At 42.3% G+C, this 24,115-nt stretch overlaps 1 protein-coding gene across 3 annotated transcripts in view; it reads right to left on the bottom strand.

Moving 5' to 3' along the window:
• Positions 1 to 24,115, bottom strand: part of ESRRB (estrogen related receptor beta) — a 130,782-nt gene that overhangs the window by 41,313 nt on the left and 65,354 nt on the right. For 2 of the 3 annotated variants that reach the window (XM_027672200.1, XM_027672192.1), the window contains exon 2: positions 299 to 708. The exons of the other annotated variant lie outside the window; for it this stretch is intronic. In XM_027672200.1, coding sequence (XP_027528001.1) covers positions 299 to 708 — 410 coding nt within the window. The remainder of the gene's footprint in view (positions 1 to 298; positions 709 to 24,115) is intronic. 3 annotated transcript variants of the gene reach the window in all.

Below are 24,115 nucleotides of genomic sequence, written 5' to 3'. Positions count from 1 at the left end.
TCAGTGACTAGTTTTTTTATCTTCAAAGAAGATGCATCTTAGTGAAAGCCAGCCAGGCTAGGAACTTGGCAAAAGTTCCTACCACCACATAGCCTAACTTCATGTTCATGTTCATTTGGGAGGGCCAGAGCTGATTAGGAGGAGAGAGGAAGCATACAAAAGGATAGAGGCTCAGGTACATTACATGCACTCTCCCCTTCCCCATTTTATGTGACATTGCAGTCTCAGCAATGTCTGGGGCTGTGGCCCTCCACTTCTATGGAGTGAATGCTGCAGTTTGGATTCCTTCCCACCGTACCTTGAATAGTCCTCTTGAAGAAGGCTTTGCATGCCTCACAGGAAGCCACGCCGTAGTGGTACCCAGATGCAATGTCCCCACACACCAGGCACAGCCGCTTGGGGATTGCATTGAGCATGTACTCGCACTTGGTGGGTGAGTCCTCCATGATGGCGCTGGCACAGTCGTCGTAACGCTTACGGCAGGACCCACCACCAATCCCCGTGCCATTGAACATGGGGGGTGAGTCTAGGCCATTGGGGTGGCCACCCATGGCGATGCCATAGCCACCGCTAGCATCGGAGGAGCCGCTTGGGCTGTGGTGGCTGATGGCGTCGATGCCAGAAGACGGGCTGGAGGGCTCGGTCTTGATGAAGGACCCACAGCTGGAGGAGAGGTGCCGCTCCTCTGTGGCCATTCTGCCGAGCAGCCTGCGGGGAGAGAGCAAAGGCACTCAGCGACCTCCTGGCCAAACCCAGCTCCAGGTTAGTCAAAAGAGAGCCCTCTTTTTCCCACCTCAGTTCAACTCCGGTTGGCTCAGACAGTTCAACCCCACCCAGGTTCTTCTTCAGGAATATCGGTACAATAGCCCGCCTGCTCCCCACAAACTCACATTAGAATAAAGCCAAGGATATTCATGTAGGTCATATTATCAGGCTGTTCACAGGCTGTAGGGCTGGGAAGGGGCATCAGTGCCGATCAAACACAATCTACCCCTGAGACAGCAGAAAGAAATGAGCTTGCCTGTGGCAGGCCAGGTGAAAAAGATGTTTGGTTAGTTCAGAATATGCTGCCCTGGCTTTAAGCAAAAAGTTCAGGAACAGACCCTGCAGAAAGGACCTGCTCAGACTGGATTTTCATTTTTTTACCTGTAATACAGAAATCTTTGATCAATTTTCAAGTTGAATTCCTCCTCTCCCCCCCATTCCACCCTCCACTCTGCAGCACTATCATCACTAAAAGAGGAGCTTAGAAACTAAAGGAAAATAATCTGATCAAAAATTTCTTCTGGCTGAATCTTAAATCTTAATCTTTCTTCTATTTACTAGTATTGGGCTTTTGCATAGACACGCAAATTCCCACTTCTTAAAGAGACGATTATGCTCTAAAGCCTATGGAATCTTTACCAAATTTGCAAGCTATTCTTATTTGTTTTAGTTCACAGATAGTCTTATTCCTTATATAAATGTTCAATCTTTTTTTTCAGAACACTGCTAATTTTTATGATATCTAAAGCAATGAGTTCCAGAGATTACTTGTGCAGTGTACAAACAAGCAAAAATTCCACTTTTAAATTCCACTTAAAATTTTTAATTTTTAATTCCACTTTAAAATTCCACTTATTTGCCTATAATGTATTTGCAGCCTTTCAGATTCCCTGAACATGTCCTGGCTCTCCTCAGGAAATGTAGTTTTGCCGTGTTCTCCTCATTCAGTTCTTCATTATCTATATAATTGCTCTTCATGCAGAAGTTTTTGCAGATCTCTTATCTGCCTCATCATCCATCTCTGAACTTCCTCTAGTCTGGCTATTTCTGTTCAGTCCAGAACAGAGTTCAATGAGCCAGCTCCTCAGCAGCATGACACTGGCACTGCTCCATCACTTCTCCGGCTGAAGGTCTGGACAACAGTCAAGACAAAGGCACGCCATCAATTACGTAGTGATGTTACAATATTTTCAATGTTATTTTCAGCCTATCTATTGTATAACTCCTTACACTGTTTGGTTTATTTCCCTCTTTAAATTAAAATCTAAATTGTTACCATTTCTTCAGCATAGCATATCAGAAAGTTACTTACTGCAATCCTCAGATCTTTTCCTGAGTTGCTGCAGTTAATTTAGAATCCATTAGGATGTATGAAAAATCAAATTATTGCCTTCTGGTGTGCAATGTTTTGCAATAGTCAACAGCATATCTCATCTACCACTGTGCTTTGCAGTCCACACACCCAGCTTTATTAAGATCCTCTGGGGTTCTTCAGTCTTTCATGATAGTTTGATGTCATCTGCAGTCTCATTGTTCACCCACTTCCCAGATCATTAACATACGGATCAAACACCACAACACTGATCTTTGTGGGTGATTTGTGTTAACCTTTATCATGCTGAAAATTGACTTCTCTTTCTTCTCTGGGTAGGGTATGTCTACCCTTTCTTTCTGTCTCTGACACTTTTTAATTGATAATAGTATTAACCTGAGAGGTTAAATTTTCCCTTCAGCAAGATAATTTGTCAAAAGCTTTACGAAAAACTAAACACATGCATTTTTCTGATGACATGGCCAAAGAATTTTGAATGACTAGGGATGCTTCACTTTTCTTTTTGGAAGCTCTGGTGGTTTAAAGTTACCATACCATGGTCATGTGGGTAATTTCTATTTCTATTTCAGTTTCAGCCTATTTACCTGGTATTTGTGGCAAGTCCTTCTGCCAAGAGGTCAAAGCCATCAGGGGACAAGACAAAATATTCTGTGAATCAGCAAGGCTGGAGTGCACACATATATATATCACATCTGTGTGTCTGTTGATAGGAATATAGATGTTTGATATGCAGCAAATTCACAGTCGCATCCTTATGATCTCACTTGACCCAAGTATTCTCCCTTCTCTGTTTCATCCTCAGTGTTTGACCTCATCTCCTATCTCTGGGATCGATCAGCCAAGTTTGTTATTTGGCAAGACTGTTGACCTTGAGAGTATGGGCAGGCATCTCATGTTCCTCAGCTGCTTTGCCTGGTGTTACCTGAGAGGAATCCAGGGTTTGGTCCGTCTCAGAGACAGTGTGATGAGTTGATAAATGCCCATGCTTTTGCCTAGAGGGCCACATCGAACTAGAGGTCATGGAGCAGTTACAGGAATAATTGCTGCAGGTGCATTCATCTCTAATCCTGCAGGGCTCCTAGACAGACTGCAGAACTTCTAGTGTGATGCCAGCTGACTGTGTGGGCAAAGATGAAGCTTTGCTAACTGAGAGCAGATCTTAGCATCTCATAGCAAAGCTGAAAGCTGCTGTGCTGGCCTCGTTCTGGGGCCTCTCCCTACCTGAGAAGTGCAGTTTTGGTAAAGATATGAAGATCACAGGACACAGCAACATGAGATTAGGGTCAAAATGGAAGGCAAAATGACCATAAAACACTGTTCGGCACTGAGGATCTCCACAGTAAAAGGAGCTGGAATCACAAGGACAACACTACAAAAAAGGCATGACAAAGAGATGAGCTGTACTGGCAGATTCCATCAGCAGAATCCAAATCCCAGCTTTTGTTTCTTAAATAGCCTAACTTTCATAGATGACCTCAAGAGGACTTCCTGAGATATTTCCCTCCAGTGGAGGGGAAAAAAGGCTTCTCAACTCACAACTTCAATTAAGGAGCCTTCCTTCCCAAGCATGCAAACAGTGACTGTTTGATAGTGAATCAGGGATAGTAACAACCCCCTACATCCTTCCAGCTGAGGACCCTCCTGTTCCCTTCCAGGAGGCAGCAATACATAGGGAGTGCTGGTTAGACTTCAGCCATTTTCTCTTGTGTTTTTCTTTTCTGGCCTCTGACTTTCTGCAAGTCTCATGGAGATTCCGTGCTGATTTTTAAAGAGAGTCAGAGTGTCCCCTGGCAATGAGATACATCTTGAACTTCAAGAAGAACAGCTAAATGTTTCTTGCAAAGAGTTCAAAGTGATGAACAGTCATTTTGCTCGGCTCTAGTTACCTTAATAGGAATGTAAAAGGAGAGAGACTTGATCCAACTCTCCTCTGTGCTGGCACAGGAAACTCCGTTACTATTTCTGTGCCCATGTAACAGGCTTAAAGGTTCTAAACATTTCGTTCTTTTCACCTTTCCTCATCATAGGTCATTCCTTCTAATCCCTTTAGCATCTTTGTGGTCCTTCTCTGGATTTGTTCCAACTTGCCTGGGTCTCTCTTGCAGCAAGGTGCCCCGAATTGCACAGCGCAATGCCACAGCACTACAGGGGAGAGTCACTCTGGAAAGCACACAGCCGGGCAGACATATGGACCAACTGAGCAGTAGCTTTGCCAGACATCAGGTTGCACATCAGCTCACATCATTTGATAGTTACTGTCTCACCGGGACCTCTCTGAACATAAGCTGCTTTTGCCACTGTGCTCTGCGCAACATGAAATTTGGAGATTCTCCTTGTTCTAAACTAGATCCAGTATCATCTTTAAACTACACAGTGCTAATTGCCACTTGTTTTACCAAAGCCTGTTCATAACATTCAATTTTTCAGGCTAGCTCTTCTTTTTTCACTCTGATCTTTTTTCTAGTACCTTTCAGTTAAGTTAACTGTAAATTTGAGACTGATTGCTTTACATTTTCCTCCACTAATGAATATTTACAGTCGAAACACTGCCCTTTTGAACACCACCTTTGCAGAAGGATAAAGAATATCTCTAACCCTTCTGTTTACACTCTGTCATTTGATCCATGATTCATTTCACAGGATTTGTATCAAACCCAATTTGATCTAATTTCCCTAATAAGATTTTGCACAGCTTTGTGTCAAAAGCTCATGCATGGTCCAGAGTCAGTCTATTCATTCCATTCCTTTTGCTCGCTAATTATCTAATTGTGTCAAGAAAGGTTATTGTCTGCTGTATTCCTGTTTCATAAACCCACTGCTACTTATCAGTAACAACGGTGTTAGCCTTTATGTGCTTACAACTGCCCTCAGACAAGCATGGTCTGATCTCAGTGATTCTGGATGTAAATACAAAAGTTTAGACCAAGTTGAGATTGTGCTTTAGGTTTTTATCCATTAGTGTTCTCTCCCTTGGGTAGTGATATTGAGTTAATGTTACAAGCTTCCCCAATTCTTCTCCAGCCGTTCATCTTTTGCTGTTTCTCTACAATGGCTGGTATTTAGCCGTTAGTGGCTTATGAGTTTAATGCTCTCTAAGAGAGCGAAAGATTGCTAGATGGACAGGACCTGAAAGGAACAAAAGACTAGTGTTATAAAATTAAGGCAGTAAATATTGGCCCCAATTTTTTTTCTTTTAAACTTCAAGGATTACAAGTTTGGAATTGGTGCAGATAAGGCTATTTTACTGCACATCTTTTGAGGTTATTTTTGCCAGAAATAGTAATCTGTAACTACATTCACCTCTTTAACTCCACTTCTGGATATGGAAATTACAATAATTCAGTAGTCCTTATCTACAAGCCTTCACCTGTCTCAAGAAAAAACAAGGCCCACCACTCACACCTGCTTAGCAAGACAGGCAGAACAATATCCAGCTTTGTAACAGAAGGTAACTTCTCCCCACCAGGAGAATTTTCTATCAGCTAAAAGTATCCACAATTCAGTAACTTAATACCATTTGAGCATCTGAGTGCTCATGTAAACCCAAGTCAATGACCCTGTACCTTCTCTATTGCAGCTCTCCATATTCCTAACTGGATCAAAAAAAAAGTTTAGTGACAATGCTGCTGAGCTTCCTTAGTGGCTGAATCCTCATCTTTCATAGGAAATACAAGGATAGCTCAGTTCTACACTCCAGTTTCCTGAAGGAGGGTATGGAATGGGCATCTGAACATCCAGAAGTTCTGCCATGTAGTCTAGTCCCTTCACCAGTCTTGCCTGAAAAAGTCACAAAGTCATCAAGCCAGCATGTTGTTCCAAGAGTAAGATTAAAAGTATCATTACAATGAAAGTTGAAATACAGTTGTAGAACTAGTATCAATTGATGGAAGGGGAGAAAGAAAACACTCAGGCCCTCCTCAGGCAAAATCTTCTCTATTCTGGGCACAAGGAGAAATGTAGAAGGTCAGAAATGGGCTCTTTTTTTTTGGGTGGTTTTCACACTGGATGTGGATTCCAGACAGAGTGAAATCTTGATTTTCTAAAGAACCATAAAACAGGAAACCCCTGCAGGCAAGATGCTTGTACAGCTTGTAACTTCCAGGTGCCATACAGCTGTGCTTGTGGAACTGCACTTTAGTCCTGAAGTCCTCACATTAGACTCAAGTTTTACTGAGAAGTCTGCCAGTATAAAGCTGCTCACTCCAGGCACCAGCTTGTGACAAAAGCCCACTCTGGTTTGCAGAGACATTTTTAAACCAGTTGTGAAAGACCAAAGAAGCTTTAGCTTACAGAAACACTGACGATAACAGGGATAAAACATCCAACCTCTTCTCTGGTACAGGCCTATTTTTGCTATCGGTATTTGTTAGTTCAGATGACATAAATCTGCGCTGCATGTGTAAATGAGATGTGCACATCATTGGCAACACAGACTTTGTGTCTTTTGTGGGCCACATGAGAGAGCTTTGCAACCCACAGCGGGCTGACAAACAATGTAGATCAACTTCTCAAACACTGTCTCTAACTCCAGTAAAAAGCCAGATTTTGACAGGTGGTTTTTTTTAGATACAGGACACAGAAATAAATAATGTTTTCCAAGTGGCAGGCTAGATGTGACAGCTGCAATAACAGCCAGTGTAATCTTAGGTCACGTGTGCAAAGAGTTAATGTCATGGAGCTGAGATGCCCACACCTGTTGGTCGACCTACTCTTACCATGGACAGCTCACACACATGCTCCCAGCTCTGCCTCTCTGCTGTGAGAACACCCACACACGTGCTAGGGAGGCAAAGGGTCAGCACCCACACTGGTTTCTCCTGCTCTTCTACTCCATATGGACTTCAAATGAGAGACACACCATCTAGAGACTCTTTATCTATAGTGACAGCTCTTCTCCGTACAACAGGGGGATCTGCTAATGTGCCACTTTACTCCTGTACAGTGGCTAACTGTGGGTAACTCAGTCATATCAGCCACAGTCCAGGAGTCTTTTCTGGGCTTATTCTATCACACAGAAACATATCATGTTCCCAGGACAAACTTAATTTCTCTCTGAGGGTGGGCAAGAGCTTGAGTAGTACAAGCATGATGGGCATGATCATAAACATAAATCACTAAGTTACCAGTGATAGACTTTAGAGGTTTTTTGTTTAAATCACAGTATTTTGCATTGCTATAAAGGACAAAAGAGTCAGAACCTCAGATCAATCCAAATATTTTTCTCTGGAGTGCAGATCTTATTTCTAAGAGTTCTGTCATATTTCCCTTTGGCTTGCATGGGCTATGCTCCTATTCTGTACAGTGTGGCAAGCCCCAGACAGCCAGTTTTCAAGGCATTTGTCCATAATATGCCCACCCAAATACTATATACTTGTCTTTGGAAGAAACATAAACCATAGCTTACAAAAAGGCTAAAGAGCTTGCTCTCTAATTTGAAGTGGAAAGCACTGTGTGACTTGTACTCCATAGCATGAATACCAAGCTGTAGTTCACAACCCTCGTCTGCCAGGTTCTGACAAGGTCCAAGTGTCAGCATTTTATTCTAAAAGAGCTACACCATCCTAATTCCAATTACAAGCATTTTCTGTTGGTTTTTGCTTTGCTGGGCATCTAGACCTGGCTTATTTTGTAAAAATGAATCACAATTGGCCTGCCTTTCACCCTTGACCTGAAGGGAGATGGAGATTTTTTTCCTTTGCTTCATAATTTGATGGTGGGTCAGGGGAAGAAGTTTTGAGTCGGGAGCCTGAAGAAGCTAAAATGAAAATATGTAAGGAAGCCAGCAAAGTCCCAGCACTCCAAGAACCTAGCTAGAGAACTATCTCCAGGGATCTGTTCCCCTGGTATTACTGAAGAAAATTGGGTTGTATGAGATCTACTGAAGTGTGTCACTGGATGAGACCAGTTTTGCCATGTAGACTGGAGGAAGACATTCCTTGGTCAGCAGGGATGACAGAGGCCCAAAGGTGGGTTCTTCTGCAAGCTAAGGGATGGAGACAGCAAATGCTCAAATTCTGGCTCTTACACAAATAGTACTTGCTTGTCTAATGCCCAGCAGATATTTTATCCCTTTGACCCATTGCACAACCAGAGCCCAGTTACACATTGGTAGATCTTCTCTAGCCCAAGTTAGCTCATGCTGAAAAAAGCTGCTGCAGCAAACTGTCTGGAGGCTGCTTAATAAATAAAAAAGGCTCTCATGGGCAGAAGACATTATAGATTTCCTACTAGCCTTCATCCCTCTCCTCATTACTGTAATTTCTCTTCACCCTTATGACAACAGTCTTGTTAGTAAATGGTAAGAAGTACCACACAGATGAAGTGACAATTAATCTGGAGGTGTGACACATATTATCAATTCCCTCTCTTATTAACACATTGCCTTTTGAAGGTACCTTGCCCTCTGGTGTACTTAATGGCACTCCCTCCAGAGTGAATTGCTTTAGCACTTGAGCTAATGCTTCTTGCTTATAGTTACTATTGATATCACAGCACAACAAGGACCAGGGTTGACTTGGTGTTCATAATTTTTCCTTCCCCCTGCCATGTTATCATTCTGTGTTCCACATTTCCACTTCTTCCCCCGCTATTTCTACATCTGGAGGACTGCTCACAGCAGTTCAACAATTTTTTCGTGCTCATAGCAAAGCTGCAACTCAATCCCTGTCGAAATGCTCAGCTAGACCTTCATTTCTTCTTGAGTGTCTGTCTTTATCCTTGACCTATCTAGAGCACTTATAATCTCTGTCTAAGTACCTTCAGTGTCCTTCAGACACTTGTGAATGAGACCCACACACCAGGAGGCTCAGTAAAGCACATTTCAAACACCTGTACAACAGAATTTTCCTTCCATCTTTTCCAGTGAGCAAGGAAAGGAAAACCTCCAGCACTGCCATTGATATCACATTTACTTTTGCATCCCAGACTGATCTAACACCTCATCTCACAGACCTTTTCTTTCATTCATTAATCTCTTAGATTTCTGAGGGAAAACTGCCACCACTGTGAATTCTTTAGCCTGCACTTCCTTGCATTTCAAGTTATTCATTGAAAGCATTCCTCTTTTCAACCTTGCCTACAATTCATAGTGAACAATGGCATGAAAAAAAGAGAGACCCAGAGGTATTGCTTAATTTTTCTAAGTGTTTGAGCAAGGAGTTAGGATGGGAGATACTTACATATCAAGGACATAATTCTAGAAACAAATGTGAAAAGAGACTTATTAATTGACATTTCTTTAGGAATACTAGTTTACTGAAGGAGGACTTGAGGTTTATTGAGACAAAATCTGAACTTGAGTGTTCTTCAACCTCGATGCATTTAGAAATTCTCTGGTTTTGAGGTGTTAATATTTTTTGGGAAGGTTTCTCTTTCTTATGCTTCAAAACTTACAGTTGTAGTGGGACTCTGCCTCCTTCTCCCATCCTTGCCAAGAAAATCCAGACAGAATAGATGGGCTTTGCCTAGATTCCACCTGTAGCTCTCAGAGAAATCTATAACTAAGTGCCTCATCATTAGAAACACTACTCAAAATCTGACAGATCCTGAAAAACGGACTGAAATTAGTTCCACATAAATTACAGAATGGGAAATAACAATGGGCAATTAGTGCTTTCTCCAGAAAGCATTTCTACCGTAGCAAAGCAAGGTAGCAGTGTCAGAGCAAACACTGGATCTGGCATAGTAAAGATGTTCCCGAATCACTGCAAAAGTGTGGAAGTGGGAGTGAGTTGGGCTGTCAGTGCGGACTGAAGCACAAGAGAACTACATGGGGTCAAGGACAGACAAGAAACTTGTGCTGCACATGAGGCTGAGATACAGCACTTGAAAAAACAAAGAAAGGGAGTACATGACAGAGTTAACTGTAGAACAGCTCCTCTCGAGCTAATGAATACCACAGGTGTAAGGAAAACAGACGACACATGGAAACACTGTTTTTCTTTTGCACACCTTAGACTGCTATAACATACAGGATTATCTTTAGCTATCTCTTTAGAATAACCTCAGGGTTCAGTTTTGCTGAGTCTTTAAACTCCCACCTTTGGTAGGTATTTAGCAAATCTCTTACCACACACTGCATATATTAAGTAGGCAGCTGTATCTGACCCAAATTCCAGCTTCTAACCCTAATGACTTATTCTAAATCCATTTCATTCATCCATCTTCCAGACTGTCCCCATATCCTTTGACTGACAAAGCAGCTTCCAGTCCACTCAAGCCCAGCCCTACCTGAAGACCCATAGTGTCCTGCATTCTTACTTGTCTGAACCAAGAGATGAGGAGTAGATCATGGCCAACAAACTGCTCTTTGTACAAAAAACCGTATAACAGAACAAACATATAATTTCCCCCAATACTCTGCAAACTTTGCATGTTTCTTTCTCTAGACTGAAAAAACCCCCAAACAACAACAAAAAAATCCCCAAACAAAACCCTTAAAAACCCCAACTCAGCCCAAACAAATTCTAAAGCAAAATATTTTTTAATTACCTCAATTTTTCTCACTAATTGTCAGCACTGCTGGAAAATTTAAGTAAACGTGATCACAAAAACCTCACCAAAATATTCCTTTCTGTCATGGTGAATATATTATTTCCTCGTCCCATGAAGTTTCCATTTTTCCCTCTTACTATTTTGGGACATGAAAGAAAAAACCACAAGCTTGCAAGCTCTTCAACCTCAGTTTCACTTCTTGTTCCTTGTCTTTCGCATCCCTGCTAATGGCCAAGCAGAAGCTACCAGGCAGACACAGCAAAGCACAGAGATAGACGGTCAGGGACCCACAAAGAAGCTATACAGCTGCTTTTACACTTTCATATAGCATCTTTCCGAGATAGGCTTAAGTGTTACAAGGCTTTATTCTGTAGGGTATCTGTGTATAGCAGGTATGCATACGCACAATAAATTTATTGTGCAAATACAATCAAATCCCTTTCTCACACCCATTCTTCCAGATCCCTCCTTTCCTCATCATGTGGATGCACCTAGATACCATTCCAGCAGCTTTGCTATAGAAGCCAAACTATGACTTCATATTTCCTGATCATCATGTGAGTGTTCAGACCTTTATAGCAAACATAATGCAGTAAAGCAAAAACAAACAATCAAAAAAACACTGCCTAACTGAGCCACATCATCTGCAGTCTGCACCTTGAGTCATAGTCCTATATCTACCAGAGCACGAGAGGAAGAAGACCTCACATGATTTTACATATGTCTGCACTCTGTCTGATCTCATATTTAAGAACAGTTTGCTCTCTGTCCAGAGAAAACAAACCTTCTGTGACACTACTAGGAGAGGGGCTGCCCTCTTCAAAGAAGGGACCCAAAAAGAAGCAAGTTTCAGCAACTGACGGCCTGGTGTGACCCAACCCAAACCAGCTCACCCTGACAGCATGTCCTCCCTGCTGTGCTTGTTCCCTTTGCCCTTGGAATGCTATCACTTGTTATCACGCTGACTTCTCCAGATGGGGCATTTTGGCTATTGATCTGATAAATAAACAGCCTGCTCGCTCGATCAAAATGTTATTTTGCATTTCAATTACTGTTCGCTAATGCAACCTTCATCCCGCCAAGAGTGCTGCTGGCAATGACACTCGACCTGGCACAGGCGTTCACAAGCAAATTCGGCAGTGCCCGCTGCAAGCACCTAACAGGATTACCAACCTCCATTAGATGCACAGAAAGAGAAGAAGATGGACAGACAATACTAGGTTGAAGGGGAACAGACACATGCCAAAGAGAAGCATGAGCAACCTGGATGGACAAAGGGTACAGATAGGCAGAAGCAGATAGGCAGAAGTACAAATTCACTTACGACACAGCTTTACCAAATATTTTGACAGTGGGAGGTCTTGAAAGCTAAAGACTTTCCCTCCAGTGGACAATGCCGACAGCTGAGCTCACTGTGTGTGAGCTGTGCAAGAGTTCAGAGCACTGGGAAATAGAAATCAATGTCTGATGACAAGCTGGCAGTGAGAACTGCAAGCCCATCAGGGCAAACAGGGTCATTTCTAAAGCAATTTCTGGAGCCCAGCTCCAACAGTGTACAGTAGCCCCTAGAGATGGATGCCGAATGCTGTGTGTTAACTTGGGGAGAAAACCCTCAGTCCTTGCTGCATTCTTCTGGGCAATGTGACTGATTTTGGAGAATCTGGTGGTGATACAGCAAGAAAAGGCCATCCAGAGGTATTGGTGAGAGAGGGATCTTTGGCAGGTGTTGATCTCTATTAATTCAGCACTCTGTTTACATCAGGGAATCCTCTGCCAAATCCCCGAACCGGTTTCACTCAAACCCTGTCTGCAAAAGGAAACACAACACAAATGATAAGTCTGTGAGTGGCCACCAGCAGTGAGGTCAGGCACAACCATACAGTTGTGAGACAGCTTCTAGTCCCAATGGTCATATGACATACTTCACCAGGTGGCTGGTTTTGCACTAGACTCGTCCTGCATGATGCAGAATGTACCTTGGCCCCTTTTTTTTAATCTATCTAAACTCCGAAATGAAATGTAACATGTATCACAAAGTGACACAACCATTTAGCAATGCATGCAAATGGTGGTCAGTGCTTTCACCACCCCGTTATAGTTTGCCTGTCTGCACTTAGCTCCCAGCTGACAAGGTAATATAAATAGTCAAGAAAGTGCATTTCTCTCAATTTCCTTTGACAAAGATCTTTTGCCAGGTCTGGACAAACTTCTGCCATTTCATTATCAGACAGCATTCACACTGAAACTGCCAGTCATCCAGGAGTTAAAAATAAACAAACCCCTATAACACCCTGAGATTATATAAACGAAATGCTAAGTATAACACACTGAATGAGATCAATGTGATGCATAAAGACAGGATCTATAACTCCACATGCTCACACTTCATCTGCACTGTGTGCCCAGCCTTCTAGTTCCCTCTGCCCTTGGCAAACTAAGCCCACACCCATCTCTCTAATCGGCCTGTGTTGGAGACCTTGTTCTCCCAGATCTAACTCCATACCCATCCTTTCTCTGAGCTCACTCTTGAGAACAGAGTTTCTGGAAACCATTCTACACCTAGATCACCACTAGGCACATGCCCCTACACAGCCAAAGAACCCATACACATTATGACCCTTGTCACTTGCCCTGTACTTAAGACATGGGGCAGTGAAGTACAGTGTACTGAGGCCCTAAAATGCAGCCAAAATATCTCAAAGTCTAATTTCCAGCCTCAACGCTAATCTTCTTATAGACTTCAGCAAGTCCCTGCAGCTCTCCAGGACACTGCTTTCCCAACTGATACAATCCTGAAGGACCTACTACTCAAAAACATCTTGACAATCTACCAGCAACTATGATTGAAAGAATGGAGTGTGCAGATGAGTGTGGTAAGCAGAATGATGGACAGATAAATTCTGTGCTCGCGTGCTGGTCTCTGCTCCAGATTAACAGCAGAATTTCAACCTCTTTCTTCAGCATCACAGCTCTGAGATTTGCCTGTGTAAGTAATGTTAGTAGCTAATGTATTCCTGTGTTAAACATAGCCAGAGGAATAAACACTGGCTTCACAAATCTGTTTCTGTAACATAGACCAATTCTGACCTCCTCCTATATCTGACTGTACTTTAAACCCAGTCCCCTGTGACAAAGTCTACACAATAACCCAATCTCTAATACTTCTTAACCCTATCTCCGCCTCCCTACATATTATTTCGCACACCTCCGTACAACTCATGTTCCCATTCTCCTTTGCAATTAAACTTCACTATAAGTCTTTAATCAAAAATTCATTTCTGTTTAAAAATGCTATTCTGTTTCATAGAGAATTAAGTTCATTTTGGCAATATTTTGAACTGCAGAATTTCCAGAACAACTCTAATGAAAATGAGATATTTAATTTTGCTTTGTTCCTAGTTTTGTTTTGCTTAGCCTGTCATGTGCTGCCTCGTGTTTGACTGACCAATCATGCACTGTTTCAGGAATATAACGAAACAAAATATTTGAACTTTCTTCAAAATAAATTTTATTGGAATTTCTAATTAAAATTTCAGGTTTCAGTCAGATTTGGGATAAAATAACATTTGCAAACAACAAATATGCTGCAAACCAAGATTCTAATTTCCATGCAGCTCCCCTCCCTGTATCTTCCAGACAGTCCTCTGCCTGTGCTTCACTCAGCAGGTCTCTTTTCCTTATTTATCTGCATTCAGAAATACATATGTTCTAATGCACACAGAAATGTTTTGACACTTCATACTATCCCCTTTAGCTAAGCAGCATAGAGAGGTGGGGACTGGCAAACAAACTGCATCTAAATAATCTGAAAAGGTGGAACTCTACATACAACTTCTGGAAATTCAAGAGTACCATTGAATCTGCACCATCAACTCATACAAAATGGTCATCCTGTATTACTCAGGGATTAACCATGTGTCAAGGAGCATCCTGCAGCCAAAAATCAATCTCTCTGATTTGAAAGCTGAGTGCTGCTGGAGAAATGCAGCTCTACTTTTCCATCTGGTGCCATTTAAGCTTTACCCTATTCCTTCTGCATCACAGTGAAATCACTGCTGGCATGTGATCAGAAGCTCTGAAACTCTGGCTCCCTATCAGTTGACAAAAATTGACCTGGACATTCTATCCACTTTGATGAGAGCTTGAATGAAACTTCTTTCCCATTCACTCATGGCAAGGAGTGCTACTCCTTAGCACATCTGTGAGCCACAAAAGAATGCTTCGTTTTACAGCCTGCTCAAGAAAAATGTTGGAATTGTGTGTAAATACCTTACCTGCCACCTGAACCCTACCCAGCATTTTGTAGCTACAGGGGAAATGAATCAGAAGTAGTTGGGACAGTATCCTGGCTCTTCATTTAAGCCTCGATCCAACCTCTATTGAAATTAAATTGTGATTTCTATGGATCTGAACAGGAACTGGACCTTAGGATCTGAAAAGTCACCTGAATGTTGAACACTGCAGCGATAGCTGCCCTTCACTGGATTTCTGAGAGGAGGAGACTTGTCGTCTAGTATTTAACTACTCCTTCAAACACAATTTTATTTCAAATGTTCCTTGGAAGGAAAGCAAGGTAAACCAGAAATTCCCACCTACAATAAACACTCTTCTCCTGCCAGTCACACTAGACAGATTGACGACCCTACCCAAACATTGCAAACTACAGGATACAGTGCATCCATTCACACATCTCCATCTCTGGGTGATATTCACTGGCCTGAGCATCCCTTGGAAGTCATATGCTGCCACCTGTTACAGGCTTGTCTACTCTGTGCACTTCTCTCCAAGAGAGGAAATTCAGCAATAGCAGGCTCCCTAAAAACATCTCTCCAACTGGGATTTAATTATTCCCTTGGCTTCATCCTAAGCAGATAAATCAAAACTCTAAATGCCTCTGACAACTTTCCTACTTGCAAAGAGGAGACAAGTTCTATCCATGTCCAAGGAATCTTCTCACCTCCCCCTTCTCCAAACTGGAAATAGCATTGATCTCAAAACAGGATGAATTTAAGGAACCCAAGATGCAAATCAAAACAGTTATAAGTATCTTAACCATCTCCCATGCTTCACCGACCACCTTCCCAGAGGGAATTTCAGTCCACAGGGTTAAACAGCGGCTACTCTGTAGGAAAATCACTGCTCTTCTCAGCTACATGTGAACTGCCTATTCCGATTTCCTGCGGTACTGGCTGCAGTGCTCCTCACCACTTGGCATTCACAGCATATGGTACAAAACAGGCTGGATCAGCAAGAAAGCTACAGTGACTGGATTGCAGTGCTAGGAAAGGTTGTTCCTGACTGTGCACTAAGCTGGTGCAAACATGAGCATCAATGTTCATTTTCCTATTTTTTGTGCATAATTTAGCAGAGGTGTTTTAGTTCTTGACAAATCTGCAAGCACTTTAAAGTTCTTCTGTCCCTGCGGAACTTCTGGATAGGGTTTCAGGCCATGAGGTGTTGAGAGAGTGCCTTGTAATATGCTCCTTCCAAATAAAAAAAGGAAACTGTCAAATTTGGCACAGCAAAAACCTCACTCAACTACAAGCTGAGATCCCTCCAAAGAGACTCGTGGCCTGAAACCCTGATGGAAGGATACACAACCAGTTAGACAAGGGACAAGGTTGTAACTATGAAGCACATTTCCTGCAAACCTAGAGTCTATGATCAGTTTGGAAGACTAAAACAAAAACAAGCTATTTCATCCAGCTTCAATACTGAACAGTGGAAAAATATCTGTTCAGCAAAAATACTGGCTTGCAAAACAGCCATTATTAAAGGCCTGTTTTCTTCCACCAATCCAGATAAATAAATTTTGGTCAAACCCAGTTAAAAAACAGCAAGAAGGCACATTTTAAAATGCCACTTTGCATTACAATTCCCTGCTTCACATTGTGCCCAGAAAAGCCTGAGCTAAAGTAGTAGCAAAATGGAAGGGGAGTTATGGATTCTGGTGTATTCCATCAGAACAGAGTTTATTCTAATCAATCAACTGAAAAAATAGCAGCTGAGAGTAATTATTAATAATCAAGTAAAATTGGATTATTTCTCTGCACTGCAGTGTTGTCTGGATGGGAAGGCTGGTATAGAAATAAAGTTCATCAGAGCAAGCTATTGAAATAAAATTGCTGACCTCAGCAGTTCATCAGAGAAGGTGGAAAAAGGAACCTCAACTAAGCACGTGGTATACTATTTGCAGAGTATGAAGGCTAACTAAAATAATTACTAGAAGGTGGCTCAACAGCTGAGTTTAGGCATTGAATCAATCCAGACGTATATACAAACGACAGCAGCAAGACCTACTGACAGTCTTCCATTTCTAAGGTATCTAGTTTTATGATTCCTCGTTTCTGAAAGCACAGTCAGCTCTCTTCCAAAAGTCATTGCTTGAGAGGAAGGGCCTCAAATCTTCTCTGAATATGTTGTGTCCTCTGTGCAGCTGTAGTCATGGCTGATTCTATACTCAAGCAATGCAATGGAAACATGTATAATAAAGGACCACTATACTGAACATTTTGCAATATATTCGAAGTCAGGAGATTTGTTGTTATTCTGCCTAAACAAACCATAACGTGCCATTGCACAGTAAGAGTCATATTCTCAAACATAAATACTGAATTGTAACTAAAAAGATATGCACTTTTACTGCAAAACCAATGGCTCGGTCAACTTCACTCACAAACACAGAGTTGCAGTTATATTAGTCATTTGTGTCAATGAGTGCCTTGCCTATGCAATCAAATGGACATCTTGTAAATACTTTGCAAACACAATTTAAGAGCCTCCATTTGAAAATGTAAGTCAGACATGATATTAATGGCTGGACTGGGTATAACCCAGTAAAGCTCCCTTGCAATAAATGGAATTGTACCAGTTTAAAAAAATTAGTTCCTGGCAAATTTGTTTCTGGCAAAAAGAAATACTACCCAGCTGCAAGTGGAATACAATACTGCTACTGAAGAAGGTAGAACTTGGAGTTTCCTGACATCTGTGTGTGCTTAGCCATAAAACTGAATTAACACAGCAAACATTTTATGTTTAACAGCTTACTAATTACATTTTCAAATTAAATATTTACTCCTATCTTGAGTATTTCTATAGCACCCAACAGCACCTAAGATGAGTTACTCTCCCATTTACTTTAACAATTTCTTAAATTAAAATAATTCTTTATTTAAAAGGGGCCGGGGAGAATCTGGAGAGTTTCTTCCCTCGCCTGCTCCCCTTCAACTGATGGATCATATAGAATGCTACACAACCCCCAGTTCATATCATATAGGAATATAGGATCTGAAGAGTCAAGCTTAGCTATAAAGCCGTCAGTGGACGTACATATCTACTCCGCTAAATCTAGCAATCCCCAGGGTTGGCTTTTACATATCACCTGGAGCAAAACACCACTTTCACTCTCCTACTGCAAAGACCAGCTGTGCTGGTCTATTTATTTCTTTCTAACATTTTCTTTTCTATTTCATGAAATAAGGAGAAAAGACAGAGACATATATGGTTTAATTTTTACTTCAAGTTGGATCAGTCCTGAAAAGTTTTGATAGTGCAGATCATCTACCAGAGCAAAAGCATACTATTACTTCTGCAATGTTAGTGCCTGCTTTGAGCACTAGCCCACAGAGCAGGATGAAAGAATGGGAAGAGGAGAAATGGTTTTGGATAAAGAGCACATCAAGTTCTCTCGCTTTGCCTGAGAATAAGGGGTTAAGCCTGCTTTGAGCTTCACTTTGTTGTTCATAGCTTATGCAAGGCCAGCAATCAATCAATCTTCTCTCTTTCCTTCCTTTTTTTCCTGGGACCCACTGCAGGAATATCATGCCCAGGATCTTGTTTAAATCCACAATTCTTCTCTGTCAAGCCAATTCTTCCCATCTTCCTCAAGGCCCCCCTCAAGATACCCCCTCCTGCTCTACCAGAAAAGGAGCCTTCTGAGCTCGTTTTGCTAATGTATTCTCAAACCAAATTAGGGGCTCTGACTCTCGGTGAAGTTCGTGAGTTAGTTGCCACGATGCACTGAATTAAAGATACAATCTCGGACTCAAATCAGATTAGAGCCCACACACACACATGCAAAAGCCCACTTTCTAATCAATTTTATAAAGGGCCTTCAGCAGAGATACACTAATGGTATTGAGCTAAGATCTTTAAACTAAGTCTGCAAGAAGTCTGCGGAGATAAAAACACACACTGTATTAAAGAGAAAGCTCTTCACTGTGCCCTTCCCACCAAGAACCCTGTGCACACTGGAAGAGCACCTCAAAACACAAAAAAGCTGTCCTGAACCCAAGATGTTCCCTTATGTTCTCCTCTGTTGTCTTCCTACTGTAGACCTTTAAGTCCCTTCGTTCATTCACTTCCTGTGAAGCTGCAGCAGAAAGTCCTTGCACAGAGGGCAGAGGAGACAAGAGATCTACAGAGTCCTGATGTGTGTTAGGAATTAGACATAATGAGAACATGTGAACCCTTTTAGGACTGTTACATGAATCTGTAAGAAGTGGGCAAAGTGGAAAATCAGCTGACCAGGTTCAAGCAGAGTTCCTACTTCCGCACAAGTGCCTTGCAGTCACACATGAGATGTTAGGCACTGCCCTGGTGCTGGGCACATATAACTGGAACGCCACAACAGCCACATCCTGGCAGAGATGTGACTTAAGTGTATGCTAAAGGGCTCCCTTTAGAGTGAAACTGCTATGCATGCCCAGCATCTTCACATCCTTCTGCCCTCACCTCTCTGTTTAGCAAGGAAGTTCTCATCTATGGCAACAGGTTTCCTTCTCTGAAACCAATGTTCTGACATGAAAAAAAAAAGTTTAGTAAGATGACCCAAGAAGGTGACTACAAAGGCAAGACAGAAGAGTTTATAAAGCAAGCTGCAACTGCTTATTTATAGATCGGCCATTGCGTAATCCTCACCAACCAGAGAATAAGGCAATCTGTGAATACTCTGGTTTTGCAAGGTTTTTGGTGTCAGATTGGGGAATAATCTTCTGCTCTGTTTCTGTATTTCCAGTAAAAGCACCTCAAAACATTTCAAACACAATAGAAAGCCAAATCTTAGAACCCAATATCGGTCTTTATTTGCTTTTTAAGATGATGTTTCTAACAAAAGAGCAAGAGGATACTGGCTAAGGTTACAGAAAATCTCTATTTAAAAAAAAATAACTGCAAAAATAGAAATTCCTCTTTAGATATAAGGGAATATGCTCCTTAGATCCTCATAAGACTTCAGATGATCAGAATATTCTTCATTTCTGAAACTCTGGTTGGCAAATTGAATTGTGACATTCTACATACACAGCAGACTCCCCAGCAAATCCTGATAAAAATAAGTCAATCACAAATTTCTCTGACCCAGAACAAGCTAACATGCACACAAGCCTAACAACACACTGGAAGAGACCACTCGAACTTTCACAGGGCCAACCTTCAACAGAGGGAGCTTTCCCCTTGGATTTTTTTCAGACAGGTGACAGTTCCTAGAGCTTGGAAGAACAGAGGTGGCCTCCTGCAGCAGAGAAGGATCTGTAGTACCATTTCAGTGAAAAGCAGCAATGTGCAGAGACCATAACTCCCTGGTCTTTAGTCATGTTGCAAGGCTCAGAGTCAAACCTGTAGTTTGTATGAGCTGCTCCTCCACATTTACTGCATGCATGCATACAGGATACAATCTAAAGACTGTATGAAACCAGCAAGTGCTTTTCTGACCACAGCTACCACAACCACCAGTCACCCTGCCTCACCAGCTTCCTCTAAACAAAGTAAAGGGATTTCAGCAAGAGAACTGTGGCAGATATGGGGTCTAACTGCTCTACACAATTTTGCTGAGCAAACTTTCCCTGAGACAGCTTCAGGCCTCACACCACTGTGGAGTTTTACAACAGTCACGTGCTGAGGATGACGCCAGTTTTCAATGCAATTAACCTTTCCAGCCTAATGAAATGGCTCTATTGGCTGTGGTGGCAGCAAGGAGCCCCTTGACTCTGGCAGGCTCCTGAGGATGGGTTATCGAGGTTGCGGAGCGTTACTGCTCCACTTCTATATGCAGGCTGCAGCTAACTGATGCCAGACCTGAAAGGAGTAGGCAATGCCAACCCCAGCATCATAGTCCAACATCATATCGATCCTTGGGAGAGGGGACTTGGGTCTGCGCCCATTGATCTGCTGTGTCACAGGCAGCGTTATTCCAGGAACATACCCTGGGCAGCAGAAGCGCACAGCTGGGAGGAAGAGGAAATTTCCTCAGATGGGAAAGCACATGGACTAGTCCTGGGGTGATACAAAAGCAGCACACTTCTCTGTGACTTAGGAAGAACCAGATCTATGATGGAGCCTCAAGATTTTGTGCTGTTTTATTCTCCAGCTGGAAAAAACAGGCATAACAGCCTTCCCAAGGGTGGGTGACAACTGCTGTACCCTAAGGGCTGACACTTTGAAGTCTCTTTCTTTCTTTCTAGCTGTTGAACTTCTGCATATGATAAGGCAGGAGAAGGGGCGCTGTGCAAATCTAGTTTTACGTGATAAGGCCCCAAAAATGCATGGCATGTGGAGAAAGCAATGGGTACCTTTGACTCCCACATCGAGCTATCCTGACAATACAGCCCACAGAGATTTCAGTCTTGGAGTTCTGCAATACTGCAAATCTGACCCACATTTGCCCATGACTTTAATAGTCTCTGTTGAGATTTACCCTGCAGTAAATCAATCCAACACACTTCCTTAATTTCAAATCTGCCACAGAGGTCACCAAACTCAAGCACTCAAAACATTAGAACCCAAATTATACCCTTAAAATTATTAAAATGGCATTAAAACCAGAAAATCCTACAAATAAAAAAATTGCTTGTCTTCTGTTGTCTTCTGTTTCATGTTCTCAAGCCATGATATCAAACTTCCTTCTGTAATGCTGAGAGAAAAAAATTTGCATTAAGAAACAAAGCCATAACTGGTGCATCACTACACTTCAAAAAAAAAAGGCCTCATCAAATATTGCAAGATTACAGACTCCTCCTTTCTCCATATTTGTTGCTTTTCTTCTTTCAATAAAGTTTGCTTTCATTTGCAATGCTTAGCATCATTATTTTCACACACCTTCCTCACTGTCTTTACAAATTGTTGCTGTATTTTTCAAACACCCAGTGTATTTTTCAGTGTTCCAGTGCGATAAATTTATAGCCAGGATACATTCAGAACTCGCGTCCACGTCCTACATGAAACTCTAGCTCCTTTTCATATACTCACTCATTGGAAAATAAAGAAAGAAGAGCTCCCAACCAGCTGGCCTTAGGAGCTTTGATATGTGTTGTCCATGTGCACCTTCCACTGGGAGGCTTTCTTGGTTTTTTTTTAGACCTCATGGAACAGGATAAACTTCACACAGAACCTCAATATTCAAAGGCAGAGGAGATAGGGTAGAAGACAGAATATGCAAATGGAAAACACATTTTGAAAAAAATTTAATTATTGTTAATTCTTTAACAATGCTGGGTTATGCACATTCTATGTGATATTGTAGTGGTTTGAACCAGGTTTTCCCCCTGAAGCTAAGAAAGTGGTAACCCCCAGGGGGTGGTGACCCTTGGGGTTTGACCCAATCAACACTCCTGCAAAATATAAATATATCACTGGACCGGAAAAGAAAGTAGTTGTAGTTGTTGGAGAGGAGGTGGCCATGTTCTAAGCCATGAGGAAGAGACCCGGAGCCCCACTGGGGGCTGGGCCTACCCCAGCCCCCGGCTGGGGGGCTATGGGGACTTGGAACAGTGTTAAACTGGGCTAAGTACCTGTAGCTGGAAAGCTGAAGGAGTTTCTCCACCATGAGTGGGCAGACGGAGAAGCGGAAGAGCAGCAGTGGACGGAGAAAAAGCGGCGGCACAGAGCCAAGAGATAAGAGAAGCACCAAAACAAACATGCAGCAAAGCAGACAGAAAAACTTCTGCGAGCCGAGAGAGAGAGAAAGAAAGCAGCAGAGAGAACTAAGTTTTACGGAGAGAAAGTTGGGTAAGAACTGCAAAACTCTCCCAAACTTTCTTTGAGATCCCTCTAAAAATGGAGGGGGTGGACTCCTATTAATTGGAAGTCCTAAATGCAGTGGTCCTGAGAGCTCAGCCAGGACGAAATGTGTGAAAGAGGACCTTGGGGCCCTCCCTTGCTGCAGATTCAGAGAAGCTGGCAGCCATCTTGAGTCAGAGCCAGAAGCTCTGACAAGGGGCTTGAATCCCCTGAAGATACCAGACCGTCACGAAGGCTTCTGCACTTCGTCGACATGACCGTAGTGGAGCAACCTTTGTCTGGGGTAACGCAGCCCACGGAAAGACCCTTTGTTTGCGTCAGGGGGCCGAGAGAGGCTTGAAGGCCTCCCTCGTGTGCGTTGGCAAAAATCCAACAACTGCTGCTTCATGAACAGAGAACCTGCTGCCCTAGTGGACTGCTGCTCAGAGACTGGAAGGGGTCTTTTTTCTTCTTCCCTCCTGGACTTTTATTTGGAAGGGAGAAGAGATTTGATCCATTGTAAATACTGTATGTCATGGTAAAGATAGAGTTAAGATTGTATATAATGTATTATACTATTTATTTATTTGTACAGTGTATCGTAATATATCCCTTTCCCCCCATTTTGAGTCTCGTGTGGTGTCTGGAAACTCATCTCACACTGGGTTGAGATGTGGGAGGGGGGCTAAGAATCAGGAATTGGATTTTGGGGCTTGAAACCATGACAGATATCCAGTAATATGTACTTCCCATGGAGGTCAGTCTGGAGCCTATTAATATACAAGATGACAATCTTTGGATAGAGATCATTGAGGTTTTTTTAACTTTTGGCTATAGGAAAGAGGAGTTGAAGAAACCTAGACCTCTGCACATGAAAGGGCAACAAGTGTTCCCATATCTGGCGTGTTCAGTGATGTCTCAGCTCTTAAAGAGCAATTTCCTCTCCTGTCATTACAGAAAAAGACTGTCACATTTTAGCTCTAGTGGGTATTTCAGGACAACTGGAACTGAATCCAACACAGGGAAAAGGATCTCCTGCAACCCCAAACAAAACACTTCATACTCTCATTGCTGCACTTCAGGGTCAGTGAACTGTGGTTCCCATTTTCCTGGGAAATTCAAGGTAGCCTGCTGAATGGCACCCTGTCACAATAAAGGTAAGTGCTGCTGGAGGTGGCAGTTTACAGACAGGTGAAGATGCAATGTTAGCATTTAAACCACAGCCAATAAGTGGTGAAGGAAGGAACTAGGAAGTAATATTTTTGTTGTGAATACCATTAAGCTTTCCTTGGGTGTCAACAGAGCCATACGGTTGTAGAGCACATCAGACAAATAGATGGTGAACAGAGACTAGATAAAGCCTCCCAGTACAGAGACTTGCAGTGTCAGCCATCCACAGGCCACCTTGTCTGGTGTTGGTACCAAGGAAAATTTCCTTATTGGAACTTTCATTTTAAAGAGCCTTTGGCCATTTGGGTCCTAAATTTGAGAAGTAAACGATGACACTGCAGAACTGCCCAGGAGATAAAC

This window comes from Neopelma chrysocephalum, unplaced genomic scaffold (assembly GCF_003984885.1).
Source record: "Neopelma chrysocephalum unplaced genomic scaffold, ASM398488v2 Primary Assembly neopelma1_24, whole genome shotgun sequence".
In the NCBI taxonomy this organism is placed as follows: Eukaryota; Metazoa; Chordata; class Aves; order Passeriformes; family Pipridae; genus Neopelma; species Neopelma chrysocephalum.
The sequence above is the reverse complement of the archived record's forward strand: the minus strand, read 5'-3'. Positions and strand labels throughout refer to the sequence as shown.